This window comes from Lissotriton vulgaris, chromosome 10 (genome assembly GCF_964263255.1).
Source record: "Lissotriton vulgaris chromosome 10, aLisVul1.2, whole genome shotgun sequence".
NCBI lineage: Eukaryota > Metazoa > Chordata > Amphibia > Caudata > Salamandridae > Lissotriton > Lissotriton vulgaris.
Genome location: NC_141698.1, coordinates 32,761,204 through 32,784,320, shown reverse-complemented (window position 1 = coordinate 32,784,320; position 23,117 = coordinate 32,761,204). Strand labels below are relative to the sequence as shown.

The 23,117-nt window shown below is 46.3% G+C and overlaps 1 protein-coding gene across 2 annotated transcripts in view; it reads right to left on the bottom strand.

Moving 5' to 3' along the window:
* LOC147684426 (metabotropic glutamate receptor 6-like) overlaps window positions 1–23,117 on the bottom strand; it is a 197,328-nt gene that overhangs the window by 85,972 nt on the left and 88,239 nt on the right. For both annotated transcript variants that reach the window (XM_086940357.1, XM_086940356.1), the window contains exon 2: window positions 318–534. In XM_086940357.1, the coding sequence (XP_086796483.1) occupies window positions 318–534 (217 nt within the window). The remainder of the gene's footprint in view (window positions 1–317; window positions 535–23,117) is intronic.

Genomic DNA, 23,117 nt, shown 5'->3' with positions numbered 1-23,117 from the left:
TGGGGGCACAGAATGCAATCATGGGGGTATATGGATTTACATAGCTTTGGGGTATATGGATTTCTATAGCTTTCATGGGTGTATAAATTACCATGATGGGATCATGGAATGCTATGATTGGTGGTGTGGCTTGCAATAAAGGCTATAAGGATCACAATTAGGTGTGTTTGAACTGCAGTGACAGGAGTATGGGTTGCAATGATGGAAGTATGGATTGGAATGATGGATCACGGATCGCCGGCACAGATCTGGATGAGGCGGGTATACAGCACAGACCTGGCGGCAGAGGGAGAGGATGTGGCCTGCTGGTCTCTTACCCGACTCACGAGAGATCTGCACGAAGGCCTCCACCCCACTCTCACCATAGTTGCCCTCAGAGGCGAGCGTGGACACATAGTTCCATCCCAGCGCCTTCACAATGTCCACCATGGCTTGGGCCTGGTAGGAGTCGGGTGGCACCACGCGGGAGAAGAAGTCATAGCGGTTGTTGTCACTTAACTCAGGTGCTGTGGAGGCGTAGCTAATCTGAGGTATCTGTTGAAGAGCAGAGAAAGAGCAAGAGAACACAAACTTAAGGGAGAATGAACTTGAAAGTTATTGCAATCTGCCTTACAGAGATCCAGAGATTTACTAATCAAGAGAGCTTAGCAGATCACAGAGCATCACATGCTAAACCAAGAGGCAGAGCAAGGAAATCACAGAGCAACACACACTAAATTAGGGTTAAATGCAGGAGATCACAGAGCAGCACATGCTACTCCAACAGAGAATGCAAGGAGATCAAAGCAGATATTACTACTGCATCAGAAGGGAAAGCAAAGATTGGCCAATGCCAACTCGGAACTGGGAGGTGATTGGTTCAGGGTGAATTTTAAGATAGGATCATGACAGCTCATGCAGCCCTAAAAGCAGTGCTCCAGCTTGCAGCCCTCTGGGTTATGCCAAAACACCTAACTCACTAGTCTTGTCCTATTGAGATTTAATTTTTAAACCTAAGGTCCTGTAGAAATCTAAGTTACAAACATTCATATTGTGATCTGGTAGATCTTCTCCAGGCAGCTAGAAAAGTATCATCCAAAAGACCTAAATGGCCAAATAGTAGCCGCTCAGGAAGCAGGTGTTCAAGGATGTAGCATCTATCCTCCTTGCTAAGACACCAGATCCTCACTGCCTGTGAGGAGAGAGGAGGCTTCGGCTGTCAATGGATTAGGGGGTGGGGGGACATAGCTGACAGGGCCACAGAGGTCCCTGGGCATCCTAGAGCATTCAAGGGAATGTTCCAACGTAGAGATGACTTAGGGTATCAGAGGGATCAGTGCAGAGTGAGAGGAGGTAATGTGTAAAGACATAAACCAATAAACCTTTCAAGTTCAGTAGGATGACAATCCCAAGTGAGCGGGAGGAACTATCCATGTAAGATACAGATTATATGCATTTCTGTTTTTGCTGGGTTGCAAAAAAGTCCAACCTCACACTAGCCACCGCGTGAGGTCATTTGCCTACCAGTCCTGAGTAGGATACATCGGCATACTCAACATTTAGCTGAGCCTCAAAGTAGAACTATAAACACACACAACCCATGGGTAGGAGCAAGGATCCAGGAGGTGAGGACCAGACAACAATTGTGCATACTCTGAGTTACCTTCAACTTTTTCTACATACATTATATTGTCCACCAGGACCATTACTATCTTCCTTCCCCTGCAAGGGCTGAGAAGCTTTGAGAGGCAAAGAGTATTGGTTTAAATGCAAACGATTGATAAGAACTGCAGCCACACGGTACCAAAGCAGTACACTTTATGAGTACTAATGGTCACTCACCACTTGCGCTCAAAATACTTCATGTTGTTGGTAGTTTGAGGATTCCCCTCAGAAGACAACAGGGCAACAGCAGTGCAATAGACTGGCCTCCTTGGGCTACTGAAAGACATCATTCACAACCTTCCAGGATAAAACAACCTGGAGAGAACAGGGATCCCCAGGTTGCATTTGACTTATAAAAGGATTCAGTTTGCACACTGGGCTGACTGTGAGCCACCTTTATGTACCACACCATAAACAGAGCTCTCTGAAACCTTAAAGCCATTTTGGAAGCTCTTGGGCCTTTTGAGTAACTGGCCGGTTCCACTGATGTCCAAGAGTTTTGTGAAACTACTGCACTGTTCAATGGGTGCCAAGTGTACTTATTTTAATCTAGGTTTTACAAGGGTTAGTGTGGTAGGGCAGTGCTTTCCAAGGATAAGTGTGGCTGAGCAATGCTTTGAAAGGATTGGAGTGGTCAAGCAGTGCTTTACAAGGGTTAGCATGGTCAAGCAGTGCTTTCCAAGGGCTAGCATGGTCAAGCAGTGCTTTCCAAGGGCTAGCATGGTCAAGCATTGCTTTCCAAGGGCTAGCATGGTCAAGCAGTGCTTTCCAAGAGTTAGCATGGTCAAGCAGTGCTTTCCAAGGGTTAGCATGGTCAAGCAGTGCTTTCCAAGGGCTAGCATGGTCAAGCAGTGCTTTCCAAGGGCTAGCATGGTCAAGCAGTGCTTTCCAAGGGTTAGCATGGTCAAGCAGTGCTTTCCAAGGGCTAGCATGGTCAAGCAGTGCTTTCCAAGGGCTAGCATGGTCAAGCAGTGCTTTCCAAGGGTTAGCATGGTCAAGCAGTGCTTTCCAAGGGTTAGCATGGTCAAGCAGTGCTTTCCAAGGGCTAGCATGGTCAAGCAGTGCTTTCCAAGGGCTAGCATGGTCAAGCAGTGCTTTCCAAGGGCTAGCATGGTCAAGCAGTGCTTTCCAAGAGTTAGCATGGTCAAGCAGTGCTTTCCAAGGGTTAGCATGGTCAAGCAGTGCTTTCCAAGGGCTAGCATGGTCAAGCAGTGCTTTCCAAGGGCTAGCATGGTCAAGCAGTGCTTTCCAAGGGCTAGCATGGTCAAGCAGTGCTTTCCAAGGGTTAGCATGGTCAAGCAGTGCTTTCCAAGGGTTAGCATGGTCAAGCAGTGCTTTCCAAGGGTTAGCATGGTCAAACAGTGCTTTCCAGGGGTTGGCATGGTCGAGCAGTGCTTTCCAAGGGCTAGCATGGTCAAGCAGTGCTTTCCAAGGGCTAGCATGGTCAAGCAGTGCTTTCCAAGGGCTAGCATGGTCAAGCAGTGCTTTCCAAGGGCTAGCATGGTCAAGCAGTCTTTTCCAAGGGCTAGCATGGTCAAGCAATGCTTTCCAAGAGTTAGCATGGTCGAGCAGTGCTTTCCAAGGGTTACCATGGTTGAGCAGTGCTTTCCACGAGTTGCCATGTTTGTACAGTGCTTTCCAAGTGTATACATGGTCTAGCGGTGCTTTCCAGGGATTGGCATGGTCGAGCAGTGCTTTCCAAGGGCTAGCATGGTCAAGCAGTGCTTTCCAAGGGCTAGCATGGTCAAGCAGTGCTTTCCAAGGGCTAGCATGGTCAAGCAGTGCTTTCCAAGGGCTAGCATGGTCAAGCAGTGCTTTCCAAGGGCTAGCATGGTCAAGCAGTGCTTTCCAAGGGCTAGCATGGTCAAGCAGTGCTTTCCAAGGGCTAGCATGGTCAAGCAGTGCTTTCCAATGGCTAGCACGGTCAAGCAGTGCTTTCCAAGGGCTAGCATGGTCAAGCAGTGCTTTCCAAGGGCTAGCATGGTTGAGCAGTGCTTTCCAAGGGCTAGCATGGTCAAGCAGTGCTTTCCAAGGGCTAGCATGGTCAAGCAGTGCTTTCCAAGGGCTAGCATGGTCAAGCAGTGCTTTCCAAGGGTTAGCATGGTCAGGCACTGCTTTCCAAGGGTTAGCATGGTTGAGCAGTGCTTTCCAAGGTTTAGCATGGTCAAGCAGTGCTTTCCAAGGGTTAGCATGGTTGAGCAGTGCTTTCCAAGGGCTAGCATGGTCAAGCAGTGCTTTCCAAGGGCTAGCATGGTCAAGCAGTGCTTTCCAAGAGTTAGCATGGTCAAGCAGTGCTTTCCAAGGGTTAGCATGGTCAAGCAGTGCTTTCCAAGAGTTAGCATGGTCAAGCAGTGCTTTCCAAGAGTTAGCATGGTCAAGCAGTGCTTTCCAAGAGTTAGCATGGTCAAGCAGTGCTTTCCAAGGGCTAGCATGGTCAAGCAGTGCTTTCCAAGGGCTAGCATGGTCAAGCAGTGCTTTCCAAGGGTTAGCATGGTCAAGCAGTGCTTTCCAAGGGCTAGCATGGTCAAGCAGTGCTTTCCAAGGGCTAGCATGGTCAAGCAGTGCTTTCCAAGAGTTAGCATGGTCAAGCAGTGCTTTCCAAGGGCTAGCATGGTCAAGCAGTGATTTCCACAGGATAGCATGGTCAAGCAATGCTTTCCAAGAGTTAGCATGGTCAAGCAGTGCTTTCCAAGGGCTAGCATGGTCAAGCAGTGATTTCCACAGGATAGCATGGCCGAGCAGTGCTTTCCAAGGGTTGCCATGGTTGAGCAGTGCTTTCCGCGAGTTGGCATGTTTGTACAGTGCTTTCCAAGTGTATACATGGTCAAACAGTGCTTTCCAGGGGTTGACATGGTCGAGCAGTGCAAGGGTTTGCATGGTCAAACAGTGTTTTCTAAGAGTTCGCCTGGTTCAGCAGTCAAAGCTGACTTTAGGAGTTGATAAGAAGTTGGATCTTGGTTACTGTACAAGTCACGGGCGTAGCAGGGGTACCATGGGCCCAGGTGCAAGCAACGATAATGAGCCCCATCCAGTGGTTTGAAAGTAAAATATAGCTATAATATACGCGCACTGGACACCCCAAGCCTGTAAGCCCAGGTACCACTGCACCTGCTGCAGTATTAATAGCTATAATCCTGGTATGAGAAAAACACATTACAATAATTGTCAATAAAGTTCACCGTTGAGTAAAAATAGGTCTTTTCCCAATAATGGGTCCTGTTGATGAAAAAAGCAGTACATCTGCACCCATAGATTTCTGTTTACTTCTGGGTGCACAGTTGCTACTTTTTACCTATTCACAAAAAATCACAGTGACACTTCTGCAAAGCTGAGCTGGAAGAAGACTCCTGGAACCTCTGTATGGACTTCTCCAGAGTAAAAAAAAACTCCCCATGAGAGGGGAGTAGGCTTCTCTTTGCAAACAGACATTGTTTTTTTCAGGAACGAAAAAACAATTCCCATGAAGAATGACAGTTTTGGACTCACTTTTCAGGCAGCCTGGCAGTGCCAGTTGGGCCAGCTTAAAGGGCAGAGAGTTGGCAGTTTTTTCGGGCCTGTTTTGGGTCCAAAAAAAGGCCCAAAAACTGACCAATTTAAGCTGGCCCATCTGGCTGTGCCAGACTGTCCGAAAGGCCAGTTCAGCACTGGAGAAAGCGCCTGCCATATGCCCTCACCATATCTGGGGATGCTCCAGTCAGCTTCACATCTGCTGGCTTCTGTTACCCTTTATCCTAATGACCTCTCTACCTCGGGCTCAAGCAAGATGTTTCAGTGGCCCGAGCACATGCTGCAAAAATCCTTCCATACGTAACAAATACAACTCCCAAAGGAAAGGTTGAGCTTCCAACCTCACATGCACCGGTGGTGCTAGTTTGGCACCTGGAAACTCTAGTCCAGTGGTCTTCAAACTTTTTAATGCCGCTCTCCCCCTCCCCCATCCGCCCAGTGGGGAAAAAAAATTAATCGTGCCCCCCTCAGAATTTTTCACGAATATTCTATTAAATTGGCAATGTTTAAATATGTCTAGACTTATTTCAACATTGCAGTTACGTTCTGTTACCGTGCAAATACATGATTGCCAAACATACTATTCCGGTCAGACAGGTCTTACTAACAGTTAAAGTATCCACTGGGTGATTATTAGAAAGGGGGGGGGGGGGGTTTGAAGATGACTTGCAATCCCTTCCCTTCCCTTTTGACACCTTCTCCCAGCCAGGATATAAATGACAAAAGATGTTAGTGATGGCCCATAACAAAGCGGCTTATTGCCGCTCACTTTTTCTGCTTATAACAAAGTACTGTTATCATCATAATGCTTCTTTTGAGCCGGAGCCTGGTGCCCCCCCACCCCCCCACCCCCCGGAATCACTTGACGCCCCATTGGGGGAGGGGGGCATCTCCCAGGTTGAAGACCCCTGCTCTCAGTGGTTAATTTGTGAAAACATAAGTGCCAGGGCTCTCGTCAGGAGGCAGCTTCGACCAGCCCATTTCTCCTCTTAGCGCTGCCTAACACAGAGCCAACCAATGGGGAGGGGGATGTGCCATAATGGCCAGATATGCCGGCCTCGGAGCTGGGTAACCAGGTTCAGGCCTCCACATTGGCTCAACTTCCTGTGATTCTGGGTGAATCAATTAATCTGCCAGTGCCTCCCAAAAATGAATTGGTCCTAACTGGTGATCAAACGCCGGTGTTAATGATTAAGTGCCGGTGCTGAACACCGGAAGCCACTGACTCAAATTAAGCACTGCCTGCTCTAGTCTGTTAATGTTGAATAACTTGGAGTCGGTGGCCACTCAAAGAGGGGAAGCGAACCAAAGAATATTCAGAGAAATTCTGTCCATCATCGTGTGTGATTTGCTGTTCACCCTATGTGGGAAGGGTATGCCCAGACGTGGGTCCACGCTCACTATGCATCTGGAGTCAAGCTATCCTGGCTGATGACGGCTGATAGCCAGAAACCGGTCCTAGGATGCTTGATTCCGGTCCAGGGAAGACATGGCTTGCAAGTTCGGGCTGGACTGTTCCCACGAGGCACAGGGTCAAGACTGATTTGCATATGGCCATGTCTGAACTGGGGTGGCTTGGTGAGCAAAATAACGATGGATTAAACCCAGATCTGTAACTGGGAGTGAATGTTTTGCCAATGTGCAGCATTCCGTCCATCATCTTGTGTGTTTTTCTGTTCGTCATGTGTGGGAAGGGTATGCCCAGACGTGGGTCCACGCTCACTACGCCACTGGAGTCAAGCTATCCTGGCTGATGACAGCTGATAGCCAGAAACCGGTCCTAGGATGCTTGATTCCGGTCCAGGGAAGACATGACTTGGCAGTTCGGTCTGGCTGTTCCCATGAGGCACAGGGTCAAGACTGATTTGCATATGGCCATGTCTGAACTGGGATGGCTTGGTGAGCAAAATAACGATGGATTAAACCCAGATCTGTGACTGGGGGTGAATGTTTTGCAATTGTACAACATTCCATCCATCACCTTGTGTGTTTTGCTGTTCACCCTATGTGGGAAGGGTATGCCCAGACATGGGCCCCGTGCTCACTATGCCTCTGAAGTCAAGCTATCCTGGCTGATGACAGCTGATAGCCAGAAACCGGTCCTAGGATGCTTGATTCCGGTCCAGGGAAAACATGACTTGGCAGTTCAGTCTGGCTGTTCCCATGAGGTACAGGGTCAAGACTGATTGCATATGGCCATGTCTGAACTGGGGAGGCTTGGTGAGCAAAATAACCATGGATTAAACCCATATCTGTGACTGGGTGTGAATGTTTTTTTCCAATGTGCAACATTCCGCCCATCACCTTGTGTGTTTTGCACTAAGACAAGTACCCCATGGGCAGTAGGATGTGTACTGAAAGACATGATGAAGACATCCTGAGTGCGAACGCTCAAGTTGTCAGCCATGTCAGAATACATCAAAAAGGAAGGATGCAAAGATGAACACGAGACTTTTTAGGGGAGGCCTTGGCCATATCTGAGCAGAGATGAGCTATCACAGGGATGACCCAAGCGTAGAGTGAGTACGGCCGCCAATATAGAAATATTCCAAGCTTTAGCTAGGCCTCTGGGTTGATGCCAGTGTGGGACAGTCCCCAGGGGCTGATTCAAAGGAAGCAAGTCTGAACGGCTTCAGATTGATTCTCAAAAGCACAAACTTGTACTGTATGCAATGTGTTCTGAAAGAGAACGGTGTTCAACCTTAATTTCATTGTAAAATTATTTTGGTATTCTAATATCATTAAAACATATTGTGATGACAATATTATTGTGGACACTAATACTGGAGGCACGAATATCTTTCTTTCAATCTTGAAGTATATCATTTTGTTTTATGCAAAATCGCTATTTATAACATCTAATTTTTTGTTATGTTTTATTAGTTTCAGTGAAATAAGTTAGTATTTTATTGTTATTTATTTGTAACAATTTTAGATAAAGGTTAATATTGGGGATTTGGTTATATATGAAAAGAATTATATTTTATCTAAAAAAATATTTATTTATTTATTGGTGGTTTGCAGGGTCTGCATGGGGAATAGGGTGAGAAGTGTTTTTCAATATATTTTTTTTAATATCTTATAATTTGTGAATTAATATATTACATTAAAATGGTACAAAATATTTGTGTGTATTTTATAAATATTTGTACAAATATTATTTAGATTTTTTGATGGGTTGATGGCTTTGTTGGGAAGTAGGATAGGAAATATTTTAAATATACATACTGTTAATGTTTTAAATTCATTATTTCTAATTCATGAGTCAGTTTATTAATTATGCAACTTATTTAAATACCTATTTGCGACAAATGTAAGAGTTGTTATTTATGAAAGTATCTTGTGCATTTGTAATTTATTATTTATAATCCTATTTTGTTTGTGATTATTATGTTTCATTTTTATAATAATTATTTTTACAGTTTTTGTTGTAGTGGGCTGTTTGGTTTGTAGGGAAATGGAGTGGAGGTTTAAGAAAATATATTCTATTCATTTTACATTGTACTTATTACTTATTGATTGGTAGAATCATTTCAGAAATACTCAAATTGGGGGGCTTATTTATATTTTTGGAGGCCATGGTATCCCATCGCAAATATGACGGGTACCCTGTCTGCCAAACTCTCTATCTGCCCACCTCGTTTAGAGACAGGTGGACTGTAAGCTTGCTGTCAGTACAGCCCCCATCGGCTCCACTGACAGAAAGACTGTGTGTGTCACTGTAGTTCAAATTTGCACAAAACTTTAAAGGAAAATCCATTGTCACATTGTCAATATATTTACCTGCTTACAACAATGTACATCAAACTCTGGAAAAACACAGTTCAAATTTCTGACTGTGATTAGGGCAAATTCCTTGCATATATTTGATAAGATGTAAAGGTCATGCAGGTACCCCAAAAAAAGAGGTTTCCCATTTAAAATGGAGGTTCTTGTAAGCAAGTGTAGCCATGGTTAAGAAACATGTGGCTAAAGTAAACTACACCAAAATTGGCAGGCATGCAATGCAAAGGAGCCCTTTCATTGGCTGGGTTTTGCCCATGCTCCTGAACACCCCACACTGGGATTGGCAGAATACAAATAAATTCCTTCTGGGGCAGATGCCGCTTTCTGCATAAGGCTTTATTGAGATCTTTCCAAGGGTAGAGATCTAAAATGAAAAGATCTTGCGTGGTCACCCCCTGGCCTTACCAGGCGTGCGGATGGGGGTGGGGTTATAATTTCATAGAGTTGGAATAGAGTTGGGCCATTCCCTTTTCCCGGATTTGCCTAAAAGCCCCGTGGTGGTCCTTCTTCACCCCCCACCCCTCCAACACTTCCCATAGAGCTGGGGCCGGATGGCTATGTGTACCGCTCTGCCTTGCTCACCGTGGGGGGCATATTCGTTTTCCTAATATCATGTCATACTCCAGGCTTGGACCAAGAGCTAGAAGGTTTGTGTTGCACCCCCTGTCTTACGGGGTGACAGGTTTCTTTGTTTTTTTTTAATTCAACAACTTTGGGATGTAAGGACTTTTTGTATCTTCCCCTGCTGCGTTGTCGAAGGGTGAGGCAGTGCTCACAAGAGGAGGAGGTCATGGAGCAATCTACCCTACTCCAACACACCTGAGGAACACATCACAGAACAGCGTATGCGACAGGAACACACAACACAAGAAAAAGCAATCACAAAATGAAACACAGTCAGGCATTTACAGGGCATTGTGGAAATGGAACACAAAGGAGGAGGCGGTCACAGAGCAGCCATTGCTAACAGCAGTGGCGGCTTGCAACTCCACTATGCCCCCACCCAGCCCCGCCCGCCTCACCGCCCCACAGCGTTACCTTTGTGAGCCGCCACTGCTGTTAGCATAAAGATCACATAGAAACCTGGGCTAAACTCAACCCACCGAGGAAGGGATCAGAGAGTAGCCTGTGTTAAATTAACAGAAGAGATCAGAGAGCAGCATGTGCTAAACTAACCTTAGTGACAAAGAGGTCTGAGACAAGCATGTACTACACTAAACCAACCGAGGAAAAGGTCAGAGAGTAGCCTGTGTTAAACTAACAGAAAAAGAGAGCAGAGAGCTGCCTGTGCTAAACTAAACTGAGAGAGGAACGGATCACAGAGCAGCAAGTGCTAAACCAGGTGTCTCCAACCTTTTCGGTAGTGAGAGCTACTGCTGAACAGTGTAAATCATCGTCAGTGTTAGACCTGGCATCCTTGGCATGGGTTTCCCCTGTATTTTTTTGCTTTTGCCTCCTGTGTTTTGACTGTGTGTTGGACTTCGTTTTTGTTGGTCTAGAACAGGGGTCTTCAAACTGGGGGGCGGGCTCCCAAGGGGGGCCTCAAGTGATTCGGGGGGGGGGGCACCAGATTCTGGCCAAACAAAGCTTTTATGCTGGTAGCAGTGCTTTGTTTTAAGCAGTGTAGGGAAATAAGCGGCAGTAAGCCACTCTGTAATGGGCCATCACTAGCTTGTTTGTCATTTATGTCCTAGCTGGTGAAAATGTTAACACAATTTAACTGCAATGTTTAAATATGTCTCATGTTTAAGTAAGACATATTTAAACATTGCCAGTTAAATATAATACGTGTGAAAATTCAGAGGGGGCGTGTTCAGTGCCAAAGTGCAAGTACTCCCTCTGTAAATTGTTGTCATGGATTAGTGTGTCCATAATTGGCTTATTTGATTTACTGTTAAGTCCCTAGTACATTGCACAGTGTGTGCAGAGGGCCTGTAAATCAAAGTCTGCCAGTGGGCTTGCAGCACTGATTGTGCCACCCACACAAGCAGCCGTGCAAAAGGGTCTCAGGTCTGCCATTGCAGCATCTGTGTGCAGTATCAGACTGCCATGTCGACTTGTCAAGTGGACCCACTTGCCAGGCCCTAACCTTCCCTTTTCTTACATGTGAGTCACCCCTAAGGTAGGCCCAGGGTACCCCTGTGAGCAGGGTGCAGTGTGTGTGAAAGGTAGGATATGCCCTGATGTGTGTGGCATGTCCTGATAGTGAACCACTACCACTTGCGTTTTTTCACTATTGGAAGGCTATCTGTCCCATAGGATAGAATGAGAGTTTACTTATAACATCTTATAGTATAACTGACCATGGGAACAAGATGGAAAAGGAGTTTAGAATGCCTGAACTCAGAATCTAAAGATGCATCTTTCAGTAAAGATGACTGTTACATTCTAGGCTTGAAAATACCACTGTTAGAAAGTAGGTATTTTCTTGCATAGCCATCCACTGTGCCTCTGCTATGTTTGGGTATTGACTGTCAGGCTTTGGGAGTGTCAGGTGCTGGGGATGTGCATTCTGTTCAGAATACACTTGGGGGCTGAGCCAGGGCTGGGCTGAAAAGACTTGGGCTGCATTCACAGTAGGGGAGGGGATTTCTTTTCAACCTTAATGGGCCTGGTCTGCTTTGGACAATGCTGTCTCCACTTCCTGGCGGGAAGCTGCACCAGAGAGGACAGAACTGGTTTGGACTGAGCACCGAGCCTCTCTGACACCAGAAAACAAAGAGAAATGGACTATAAAAAGTGGGGCCCAACTTTAGATTGCTTCTGGAATTCAATAGGAACCTCTACCAAAAAGAAGAGCTGGAAAGATCTGAAGGAGAAGTTCTGACCCTTTTCTGTGTGCTGTCTGTGGTTGGCCTGCAGTAGATGTTTCTGCCAAGGAGAGGAACTGTGTGTGTATCCTGCTTGAAAAGTATCTCCAAGAGCTTGAGTTAGAGCTTGCCCCCTGTTCAAGAAGTCTAAGGAACAGCAAAGACTTCACAATCCCTCTGGGCACTGTCTCTGGAACCACTGGTTTCATCCAGCACAGAGGTTTTGTATCCTGAAGGCCCGCACCCTGGTCTCACCGACACGGCATGGCAACCGTCACCGATCTACTGCTTCCACCATGTCCTGTGGACACCGCACTCGGCACTGCCTCACTTCACTCTGCCGTTCGGACCTCAGCGACATCGTTGTTGCACGCCGAACATCGACCCGCTCTGTTGTCTGAACCATGACCTGCCAGCACTGCATCGAGCACCACCTCACTCTGCATTGTAGCCTTGGCCTCACTGACGCTGTTGGATGACCGTCACTGAGCCGCTGCCTGCACCGCACTGTTAGGGAACCATACGCCGCACTGCTTCACTTCACAATGCAACTTTGACAGTTGCCCCAAACAACTCGTAACAATGGGATCGGCTGCAACAAGAAAGGTACTGTCTACTAGCTTATCGACGCTACAGCTGACCCATATACCGATGAGGTCGGCTGGAACTCTTAGACTCTGTTGTTTTCATCATCGCGGTAGCCCCGGACTGAGCTACCAACTCGGAAGAACTGTGTTCTTCAGCTATTTCTGCAATTTAAAGGTTACCTTGCAAAGTATCTATTTTCCTGGTATTGTGTGTTGGATTTTTATTGTTTTGGTCTTGTTGGTTTAGATTAAGGTTTGCTATTTTTCTAAACTGGTGTGGTGTCCATTTTGAGTGTTTTCACTGTGTTGCTGTATGCATGCACAAACGCTTCACGCACTGCCACTGAGATAAGCCTGTCTGCTCGTGCCAAGCTACCAAGGGGCTAAGCAGGGGTTATTTTAGAAGTGTATCCCCTTTACCTTAACAAGGAAGAAGGGTCCCTACTTGGACAAAGACCCAACAATTGCCAACAGGAGACCCCCATTTCTAACAGTCAGCTCCTGAAGGCTAAGCAACTCGTGCATTGTTACCAGACACCCTTAAGCGCAGCACCCTTGACTTTAAGCCTAATGTCCATAGAACCAAATACTATGGTTTGAACAAAATACTTTGACTAGGGGCACTATGACAGGACTGCCATGTACGTCAGTGTGGCCTTTGAGGATGTATGAACATGAGACTCTATGTTGTATGTACTTGTGACCCTCGAATACCTTTCCTCATATGTGGCATCATTACATGCATATTACAAACATATAACCATTTTTTTTTACTGGGGGAAATTTAAAGGGCAGAAAACGTTCTGCAAAAATGCTTATGATATGGAATATTTTCCTACACTTTAAATGTATACCCTGAATGGCTGTGTTTTTCAGTTATAAATATGCCACTCTGTCTACCACCTCCTAGATGCAAGAGGCCTGCTTTGTGTAAAGGTGACCGTTTGAAATGGGAAATAAATACATTGAAAATGTAAATTAATCACTGAGATAACTGTTCATTTTCATTTCCACCACTTAAAAGCATTCAGAAACAGCATTTTGTTCTCACACTGCAATATTGAATTGACAAGGACTTATTTTAAGAATTAAATCCCTCAGTGCTTCAGTTCTTCACCTCTGTGCCCCAGCCTGGGTCACACAGCTGACTTCCAGCTAGCTCATTATCAGGCCCTGCTGTCTGAAGATTAAAGATAATAATGTAAAATGAACACAGCCTTCCCTTAACTTTGAAATGTGACCCTGTGCTTTTTCAAAACTCCATTTACGGCTGTGCACTACTCTTAAGGGGTCAAGGAGCTATGTGAACCACTGGTTGGACACACCTGTGCTAAACCAAGGTAGGAAGAGAGCAGAGAGCAGCCAGTGATAAACTCAACTTGGAAAGTTAGCGAGAAAACATCTGAGAGCAGACTTTGTTCAACTATACCATCAATGGAATAGATACAAGAGTAGTCTGTGCACCATTAGCAGATGAAGGGATAAGAGAGTCGTTTGTACAACAGAAGAGATTATAGTGTAGCCTCAGGTAAACTGACAGAAGATGAGATCAGAGATCACAGAGCAGCATGTGCTAAACTAAACCAATAGAGGAAACAACCACAGAGCAGCATGTGCTAAACCAACAAAGGAAGAGATCACAGAGCAACATGTGCTAAACTAAACCAACAGAGGAAGAGATCACAGAACTAAGCCAATAGAGGAAGAGATCACAGAGCAACATGTGCTAAACTAAGCCAATAGAGGAAACAACCACAGAGCAGCATGTGCTAAACCAACAAAGGAAGAGATCACAGAGCAACATGTGCTAAACTAAGCCAATAGAGGAAACAACCACGGAGCAGCATGTGCTAAACCAACAGAGGAAGAGATCACAGAGCAGCATGTGCTAAACCAACAAAGGAAGAGATCACAGAGCAACATGTGCTAAACTAAGCCAATAGAGGAAACAACCACAGAGCAGCATGTGCTAAACCAACAAAGGAAGAGATCACAGAGCAACATGTGCTAAACTAAGCCAATAGAGGAAACAACCACAGAGCAGCATGTGCTAAACCAACAAAGGAAGAGATCACAGAGCAACATGTGCTAAACTAAACCAACAGAGGAAGAGATCACAGAACTAAGCCAATAGAGGAAGAGATCACAGAGCAACATGTGCTAAACTAAGCCAATAGAGGAAACAACCACAGAGCAGCATGTGCTAAACCAACAAAGGAAGAGATCACAGAGCAACATGTGCTAAACTAAGCCAATAGAGGAAACAACCACAGAGCAGCGTGTGCTAAACCAACAGAGGAAGAGATCACAGAGCAGCATGTGCTAAACCAACAAAGGAAGAGATCACAGAGCAACATGTGCTAAACTAAGCCAATAGAGGAAACAACCACAGAGCAGCATGTGCTAAACCAACAAAGGAAGAGATCACAGAGCAACATGTGCTAAACTAAGCCAATAGAGGAAACAACCACAGAGCAGCATGTGCTAAACCAACAAAGGAAGAGATCACAGAGCAACATGTGCTAAACTAAGCCAATAGAGGAAACAACCACAGAGCAGCATGTGCTAAACCAACAGAGGAAGAGATCACAGAGCAGCATGTGCTAAACTAAACCAACAGAGGAAGAGATCACAGAGCTGCATGTCCTAAACTAAACCAACAGAGGAAGAGATCACAGAGCAACATGTGCTAAACTAAGCCAATAGAGGAAGAGATCACAGAGCAATATGTGCTAAACCAATAAAAATGAAGAAATCATAGAGCTGCATGTGCTAAACTAAACCGAAAGAGGAACAGATCAGAGAGCAGCATGTGCTAAACCAACAAAGGAAGAGATCAGAGAGCGGCATGTGCTAAACCAACAGAGGAAGAGATCAGAGAGCGGCATGTGCTAAACCAACAGAGGAAGAGGTCACAGAGCAGCATGTGCTAAACCAACAGCAACAGAGGAAGAGGTCACAGAGCTGCATGTGCTAAACCAAGAGAGGAAGAGGTCACAGAGCAGCATGTGCTAAACCAACAGAGGAAGAGGTCACAGAGCTGCATGTGCTCAACCAACAGAGGAAGAGGTCACAGAGCAGCATGTGCTAAACCAACAGAGGAAGAGGTCACAGAGCTGCATGTGCTCAGCCAACAGAGGAAGAGGTCACAGAGCAACATGTGCTAAACTAAACCAACAGGGGAAGAGGTCACAGAGCAACATGTGCTAAACCAACAGAGGAAGAGGTCACAGAGCAACATGTGCTAAACCAACAGAGGAAGAGGTCACAGAGCTGCATGTGCTAAACCAAGAGAGGAAGAGGTCACAGAGCAGCATGTGCTAAACCAACAGAGGAAGAGGTCACAGAGCTGCATGTGCTCAACCAACAGAGGAAGAGGTCACAGAGCAACATGTGCTAAACTAAACCAACAGGGGAAGAGGTCACAGAGCAACATGTGCTAAACCAACAGAGGAAGAGGTCACAGAGCAACATGTGCTAAACCAACAGAGGAAGAGGTCACAGAGCAGCATGTGCTAAACCAACAGAGGAAGAGGTCACGGAGCAGCATGTGCTAAACCAACAAAGGAAGAGATCAGAGAGCGGCATGTACTAAACCAACAGAGGAAGAGGTCACAGAGCCGCATGTGCTAAACCAACAGAGGAAGAGGTCACAGAGCAGCATGTGCTAAACCAACAGAGGAAGAGGTCACAGAGCCGCATGTGCTCAACCAACAGAAGAAGAGGTCACGGAGCAGCATGTGCTAAACCAACAGAGGAAGAGGTCACAGAGCAACATGTGCTAAACCAACAGAGGAAGAGGTCACAGAGCAACATGTGCTAAACCAACAGAGGAAGAGGTCACAGAGCAGCATGTGCTAAACCAACAGAGGAAGAGGTCACAGAGCAGCATGTGCTAAACCAACAAAGGAAGAGATCAGAGAGCGGCATGTACTAAACCAACAGAGGAAGAGGTCACAGAGCCGCATGTGCTAAACCAACAGAGGAAGAGGTCACGGAGCAACATGTGCTAAACCAACAGAGGAAGAGGTCACAGAGCAGCATGTGCTAAACCAACAGGGGAAGAGGTCACGGAGCAGCATGTGCTAAACCAACAGAGGAAGAGGTCACAGAGCAACATGTGCTAAACCAACAGAGGAAGAGGTCACAGAGCAACATGTGCTAAACCAACAGAGGAAGAGGTCACAGAGCTGCATGTGCTCAACCAACAGAGGAAGAGGTCACAGAGCAACATGTGCTAAACCAACAGAGGAAGAGGTCACAGAGCAACATGTGCTAAACCAACAGAGGAAGAGGTCACAGAGCAGCATGTGCTAAACCAACAAAGGAAGAGATCAGAGAGCGGCATGTACTAAACCAACAGAGGAAGAGGTCACAGAGCCGCATGTGCTCAACCAACAGAAGAAGAGGTCACAGAGCAGCATGTGCTAAACCAACAGAGGAAGAGGTCACGGAGCAGCATGTGCTAAACCAACAGAGGAAGAGGTCACAGAGCCGCATGTGCTAAACCAACAGAGGAAGAGGTCACAGAGCAACATGTGCTAAACCAACAGAGGAAGAGGTCACAGAGCAGCATGTGCTAAACCAACAGTGGAAGAGGTCACAGAGCAGCATGTACTAAACCAACAGAGGAAGAGGTCACAGAGCCGCATGTGCTCAACCAACAGAGTAAGAGGTCACGGAGCAGCATGTGCTAAACCAACAGAGGAAGAGGTCACAGAGCCGCATGTGCTAAACCAACAGAGGAAGAGGTCACAGAGCCGCATGTGCTCAACCAACAGAAGAAGAGGTCACAGAGCAGCATGTGCTAAACCAACAGAGGAAGAGGTCACAGAGCCGCATGTGCTAAACCAACAGAGGAAGAGGTCACAGAGCAGCATGTGCTAAACTAAACCAATAGAGAAAGTGATCAGAGAGCAGCCAGTGATAAAATAAACTTCGAAACTTAAGGCCTCATGTACAAAGCTTCCAAATAAGAAATCGTCAATTTAGACAAATAACAATTCGCAATTTGCGATCTCTTATTTGGAATGAACAATAATAGGTTCAGTAGAAGTGGTTACAAACAATTTACACCAAATGCATTGGCATTTTGCGCACCCACCTATGGGCTCGGTCGATTCGCAAAATGCTGAATCGTAGTATGTCGCAATTGGACCTACGTCATCAATATTCTGAAGAATGGCCACAATCACGGGATGGGGGCCTGCTGGGGTCAGCAGACCATCATGTGTGTGATTGCTTTTAAATAAAGCAACGCTTTAAAAAAAAAAAGAAATTGCATCACGTTTTCATTAAAGGAAAATGAATGTTTTTTTAATAAATGGTTACACAAACCTTTTATAGCTACAGGCAGGGCTTTAAGTGGGCCGGGTCTCCAGGGGTCTGAGCACCGGCAGTTTTTTAAAGGGGACCTCGAAACGGGTCTCTATCGGGCTCTGTTTTGAGCCCTGGCACAGGTGGTCCGTTTTTTTTTCCGGACTGCAGTGACAGTAGTTTGTTGTCACTGTAGTCTGGAAAAAAGTGCCAGGGCGCAAAGCAGCCGATAGACACCCGTTTCGAGACAGCAGGCACATCGATGTGTGCTGCCCTCACTTCTCACTAGCGGAGAAGTTACGGCATGACGTCATGCCAGGTGAGCGTTTTGAGGGAAGGGAAATCCTCTAAAGAGTCATTTTCTTTATGGATTTCCGTCTCTTTTTGAAAGAGCAGCACCATTGTGGTAGGGTCACCAGGGCTTTAATTGGAAGCTTTTTCAATATTATACTTAACAAGCCATAGTTGCAGCTTATTTATATTATGCAACTAATAACCATTGACAAAGCAAATAGTACTTACTTGTTGTAAGTAAGATGTTACTTGTTCTATCACATATCTGGATGCAATGCCACGCCCCAAATTACACTGGCCACGCCCCTTTGAGAGACCCCCCAGGTTTTTCATCCCACTTAAAGCCCTGGCTACAGGACCCCTGCCAACTACTATAAAAAAAATGTTTGCCAAAATTCACAAAGAGGAAGTGGTCCCTAACGGACCCCTTTTCTGATTTACTGAATGAGAGGGTTTAGGGGTGCTAAAACTCTCTGACCACGAGGCCCTGGAAGGGAAAGGGCTCTCGGGGCGAGGTCAATGTTAACTAAACCCAGAAATGAACAGATGACTGAACAACCAGTGCTGAAGGGGAGGAAGGGGTCAGACACCACCTGTGTGTGATAAACTCACAGAGCCCCCCAGCACGCGCGGGCCGGGGGTCCCACTGCGCCTGGGCTCATCAGCTGAGCCCCCAAGCGCTGGCTCGTCGCCCCACTTTGGATTACATCGAAGTACAAGAAACGCGGGCGCGTCACACGCACCACTCATTCCGCGAGAGGGTTGTCATGGTAACCATGGGAGAGAATTTTTGGAGAAGAGGAGAGGTGGTGAGGGGGGGGTCTCAGATGAGATGGAATTAAAGGTCTGGGGGTGACCCCACCGGCCTGCCACCATCCCCACCCCAAGTGAGACGAGAACACACTAACGACGTCAGCCAGGGGTCTTGCGCGACCCCCATCTAACCTGGGCCTTAAATTTGGTTAATCCGAAAGAAGGGGATGCTACAGCTACCAGACATGACAAGGCCCCGGGGACCACTTCATCCCTCCCTCGCCCCTCCTCCCGGCGCCCCCATGGCTCCAGTTCATGTGACGCAATGAGGGACCAGCCGGGTGCATCAGGGGGGCCCACCCTGAGGCCTGCCCCCCTCCCCGCTGCCCGCCACTGCCCCTGCGCCGTGCCCGGCGCCTTCTAATGATTTGTCATTATTTTCACGGGTCAGCGAGACGTAAGAAGGGCGAAGTCCTCGTTCACTTCACCCCACATCCCCCACAATGTAAGCACGAACAGGGGGAGGGCGGGGGGACATGCCTCATGCCATGGGAGAGCACCCCCTCTCCCACACCCGGGACACATATGCATGGTGACGGGGCACGCAGGGACACGCAGGCTCCCATAGCAGCACAGAGCAAAGGGCACGTCCGCGAATAAATAAAGATTCAGAAGTGCACAGCATACACGTGAACTTTAAATACACGGGGCATTTAAACGCTTTTCGTAATCTCAATCCCTCCCATTTTAAATACAGAACAACTTGCATTCTGGGACTTGTAGTTCACTTTTAACAGTAACAGCCTCCTCACAGGGCGTGGAAATAATGGGCCATTACTAACCATGCACACCGCACAGTGCCGCAAGGCGTCCTGCTAGTGCCCGCTGCGTTGGGTGAAAGGGAGCGAGGAGAAATGCGCCATATCTACTAAATATGACGCCCTTCCGCTCCCTCGAAGCGCTGGCGCACTTTAAGCAGCTTTGCGCCAACGCAGGGCCCCTTTGCACCAGGGTGCTTGGGCCTGCATTACAAGGAGAATTGGTTTATTGCAGAAAGGGACACCTTCCAGCACAAAAACAACCCTGGAAGCATTCTCCTCTTTCCATAAGTGCTGCAGGTTGAGGCACACATCGATGGAGGAAACAATGAGGAGAAAAAATTATTTTTACGCCATCCTCTGGGAAGCATAGCATAGCATTTCACGCAAGCGGAGGTTTGCACACTTTTATAAACATGGGATTGCGTGAAATCCATTGGTCCATCCGTGTAACGCCTCCCTGGACTAAATGTAATGCTTGGCTTTGTGAATATCTTCTACCCTGTTGTGTTGGCGCATCCACAACGCAAAATGCTAAGAAATCTTGCCCTATGTTTTTAGCGTAGAAGGCCGCATACAAATTATGTCTCAGAATAAGTAGAAAACTATGGAAAACCCCAGTTTCTACAGATATCCTTCACTCTGACGACTCAAACTCCTAATCAGGAATATGTCCGACATCCGGTAATCCTCCTAAACAGCGAAGAGGATTGTACACGCATGTGGAATTACAGCCAGGGCTGCCAACTTCAGACCTCATCATGCCAAACAAAAATGATTGTGTCTTTGTGTAATGGAACTAGTGCTCATGTAAAGCGCTCCAATACCTTCGGGTCAAGTTTGTGCTATATAAAACTGCAAAAAAAACAAGATCCAAATTAAAAAGAAAAAATCAATTGTTTACTTTGAACGGCATATGGGAACTGTCTGCTACAGTCACGTCCTGAGACGTGCACAGCGCACCCTGGAAACAAAGACACCTTCCTCCTGTTGGCCAGCAGCAAGAAGCAGCCACACACTCAAGACTAACAGGTGGACATCAACAGGGATAATCTTACAGCCTAGCTCCTATCCAACCCCAAATCATTTGGATTTACCCTGAACCCTAGACTCTCCTTCACAGGACACACCCTGAAGGTTATCCCACATACTGTATCAGTTCCCATCTAAGGCGTGAAGACGTTTGGTCACATCACCCCAACACTGAAGGAAGCGCACTGACTCATACTCTAAGCTTACATCTCCCTCAAGAACCAATGCTTGATGTCCAGGGGGACCAGAAACACAGGCTGTGTATCTGATAAAGAAGGAACCACCTTAGCCTTTTGTGCTTCACTTGAGGACGGCACATTGTCAGACTGGAAACTGCAGAAGAGACAGGGCTTCCCCATCAACAGTCTTCCTCTCCAGCCCTTCCAGGCCTGGAATACTATCCCTGTCAGCATCAGCACCAACCAAACCCTCCTTCAGTTCAGGAAGTTTTATCCACACAACACAACATCTCCACATCTTAGGAGCCGCCACCCACAGGAAAACGGACTAAGCATGGGCGGAAAATCAGTTTCGCTCGCGGATTTTGCGGATTTTCGGTAAATTCGCAATCCGCGAGATTCGCGAATCTCCCACAAAATCCGCAAATCCGCGAGCAGCGGATTTTGCTCGCACTGTTCGCGTGAGTTCGCGGCTTCCCAATACAACTTCGCGCCCCGCGAATAAGTGCAAAATTGCAGAAATACGATCTTAGCAAAACTGAAACTACTTACCAGGTTCAAAAGTTCAGGCTCATCATTAGTAGCCATTTCCTGTAGTGCTTCCTGAGGGCCCCCTCCAGAGTTCAGTTGCCAGTTGCAACTATTATGTGACCCTGCTCTGAACCTCAGAATAGTTACACGTATGCCACAAAGGTCCTGAATTACAGCTAAGGGAGACAAGCAGGAGCCAGGCTGGAGGTTCAAATCCATTAATCAGCCCCTAATTCATTATTGTCAGTTGGGGCAGGGCAGGTGTTGTAACTAATTTTGCAACAATGAAAGCACTTAGCAAGTGCAAAAGATCACTAATCAGGAAGCACTAAGGAAGCAGGTGCCAGCTAAAAAAATATTCTGTGACACATTAATCAGCCCCAAATTAATTCAGGTCACTTGAGGCAGGGAAGGTGTGCTTGCGTTGCCACAATAATGTACACTGACTGGACAACCAGAGGGTGCTGTGATGAAACAGAGGGTGGCATGGGTGGGCCAGAGGGTGGCATGAGTAGTCAGAGAGTGGCAGTGGTGACAGAGAGTGGCAGTGATGAAGAAGAGTGTCCCAAACAGGCTGGACACGTAGAAACAACAAGTTCGCGAAACTTGCGACCCGACAGGTAAGTTCGCAATTTGCGACATTGTACAAAACCCTCGCAAACTGGCAGAAACCCGCGCAAACACAAAAAAAAATCCGCAAATTCGCGAGAATTCGCGGATTTTGCGGATTGCGAGTTCGCAAATCCGCAAAATTCGCGAACGCGAGATTCGCAAAATTCGCCCATGCTTAAAACGGACTCGCTATAAACTTTTCTGAATCGTATCAGGACGGCTCCTGGTTCCCGGTCCTTGGCCAGTGCTCTGTTATTAGCCAGGTCCAATGCTCCATAACTACCTTTGCATTGGTGCATGTAAGAAGTGATAATCAGTATTCATAAACTTTATTCGACAATTAAGTCATAAAAGCGGTACATAAAATACATATTTTGCAATAAAATTACATAATTTTTTTTACAATAAATATTTAAAAAGAGATTAAACTTCCAAGAGACTATTGTCGAATGTCTTGTATCCTTAAAACTCGTCAATATATATACAGTCCAGGGTAATATACTCAAAGCTCAATTAAAAAAAGTGATAATCATTTTAACACATGTTGGGAAAAGGTTAACAGGACATCAGCTATGGTGTCAAAGCTAGACAATATGCAGGGTTTTTGAGTTTTCATCAGAAGATTCAGTGAGGGAAGGCCAAAAAGAAATTGAAAGTAATTCACAAACATATAGCCCCAGGTTCCTGCCTGACGGAGTACAGTGGCAGGAGGCTGTATGTAAAGAAATCTGCTGAGGTCGCCTCTGCAGATTTCTGTAGCTGACTAAAACCAGGGTTTCATTCATAAATGTATATTCAGAACTTGGTGTAAAGCATATGGTCTATTAGGCGATATATTTTTAGAAGTTGTGTTTTGTAATGAATGGCTTAGTTCCATTTCTACAAAATATTGCCAGTGGCTTGAAGCCTTTTAAACCCGCTCTGGAGGGCCAGTCTCGCTCGGTGAAAAGTTGGGCTTTTGTTAAAACTTTACTCAGAGCTGTTTTTACCCCCCATTCTAATTTGATAAGTATGTTAGATCATGGACGGAGACCGATTATATGAGTGTCTAGAGTCCAGAGAGAGCATTCGTCAGTTCCCGTCTCTGCTTGAAGATAACATGACTTAAAACTATCTGGACTCAAGAAGTGAAATATCTCTTCAATAACAAAGCGAAGTGCTGTAGATTACATATTACATTTCTACTTAATCCGGGTTCACAGGGTTAGAAGGTCCCTCCATAAGCTTCACAGCAAACAAAAAATGGAC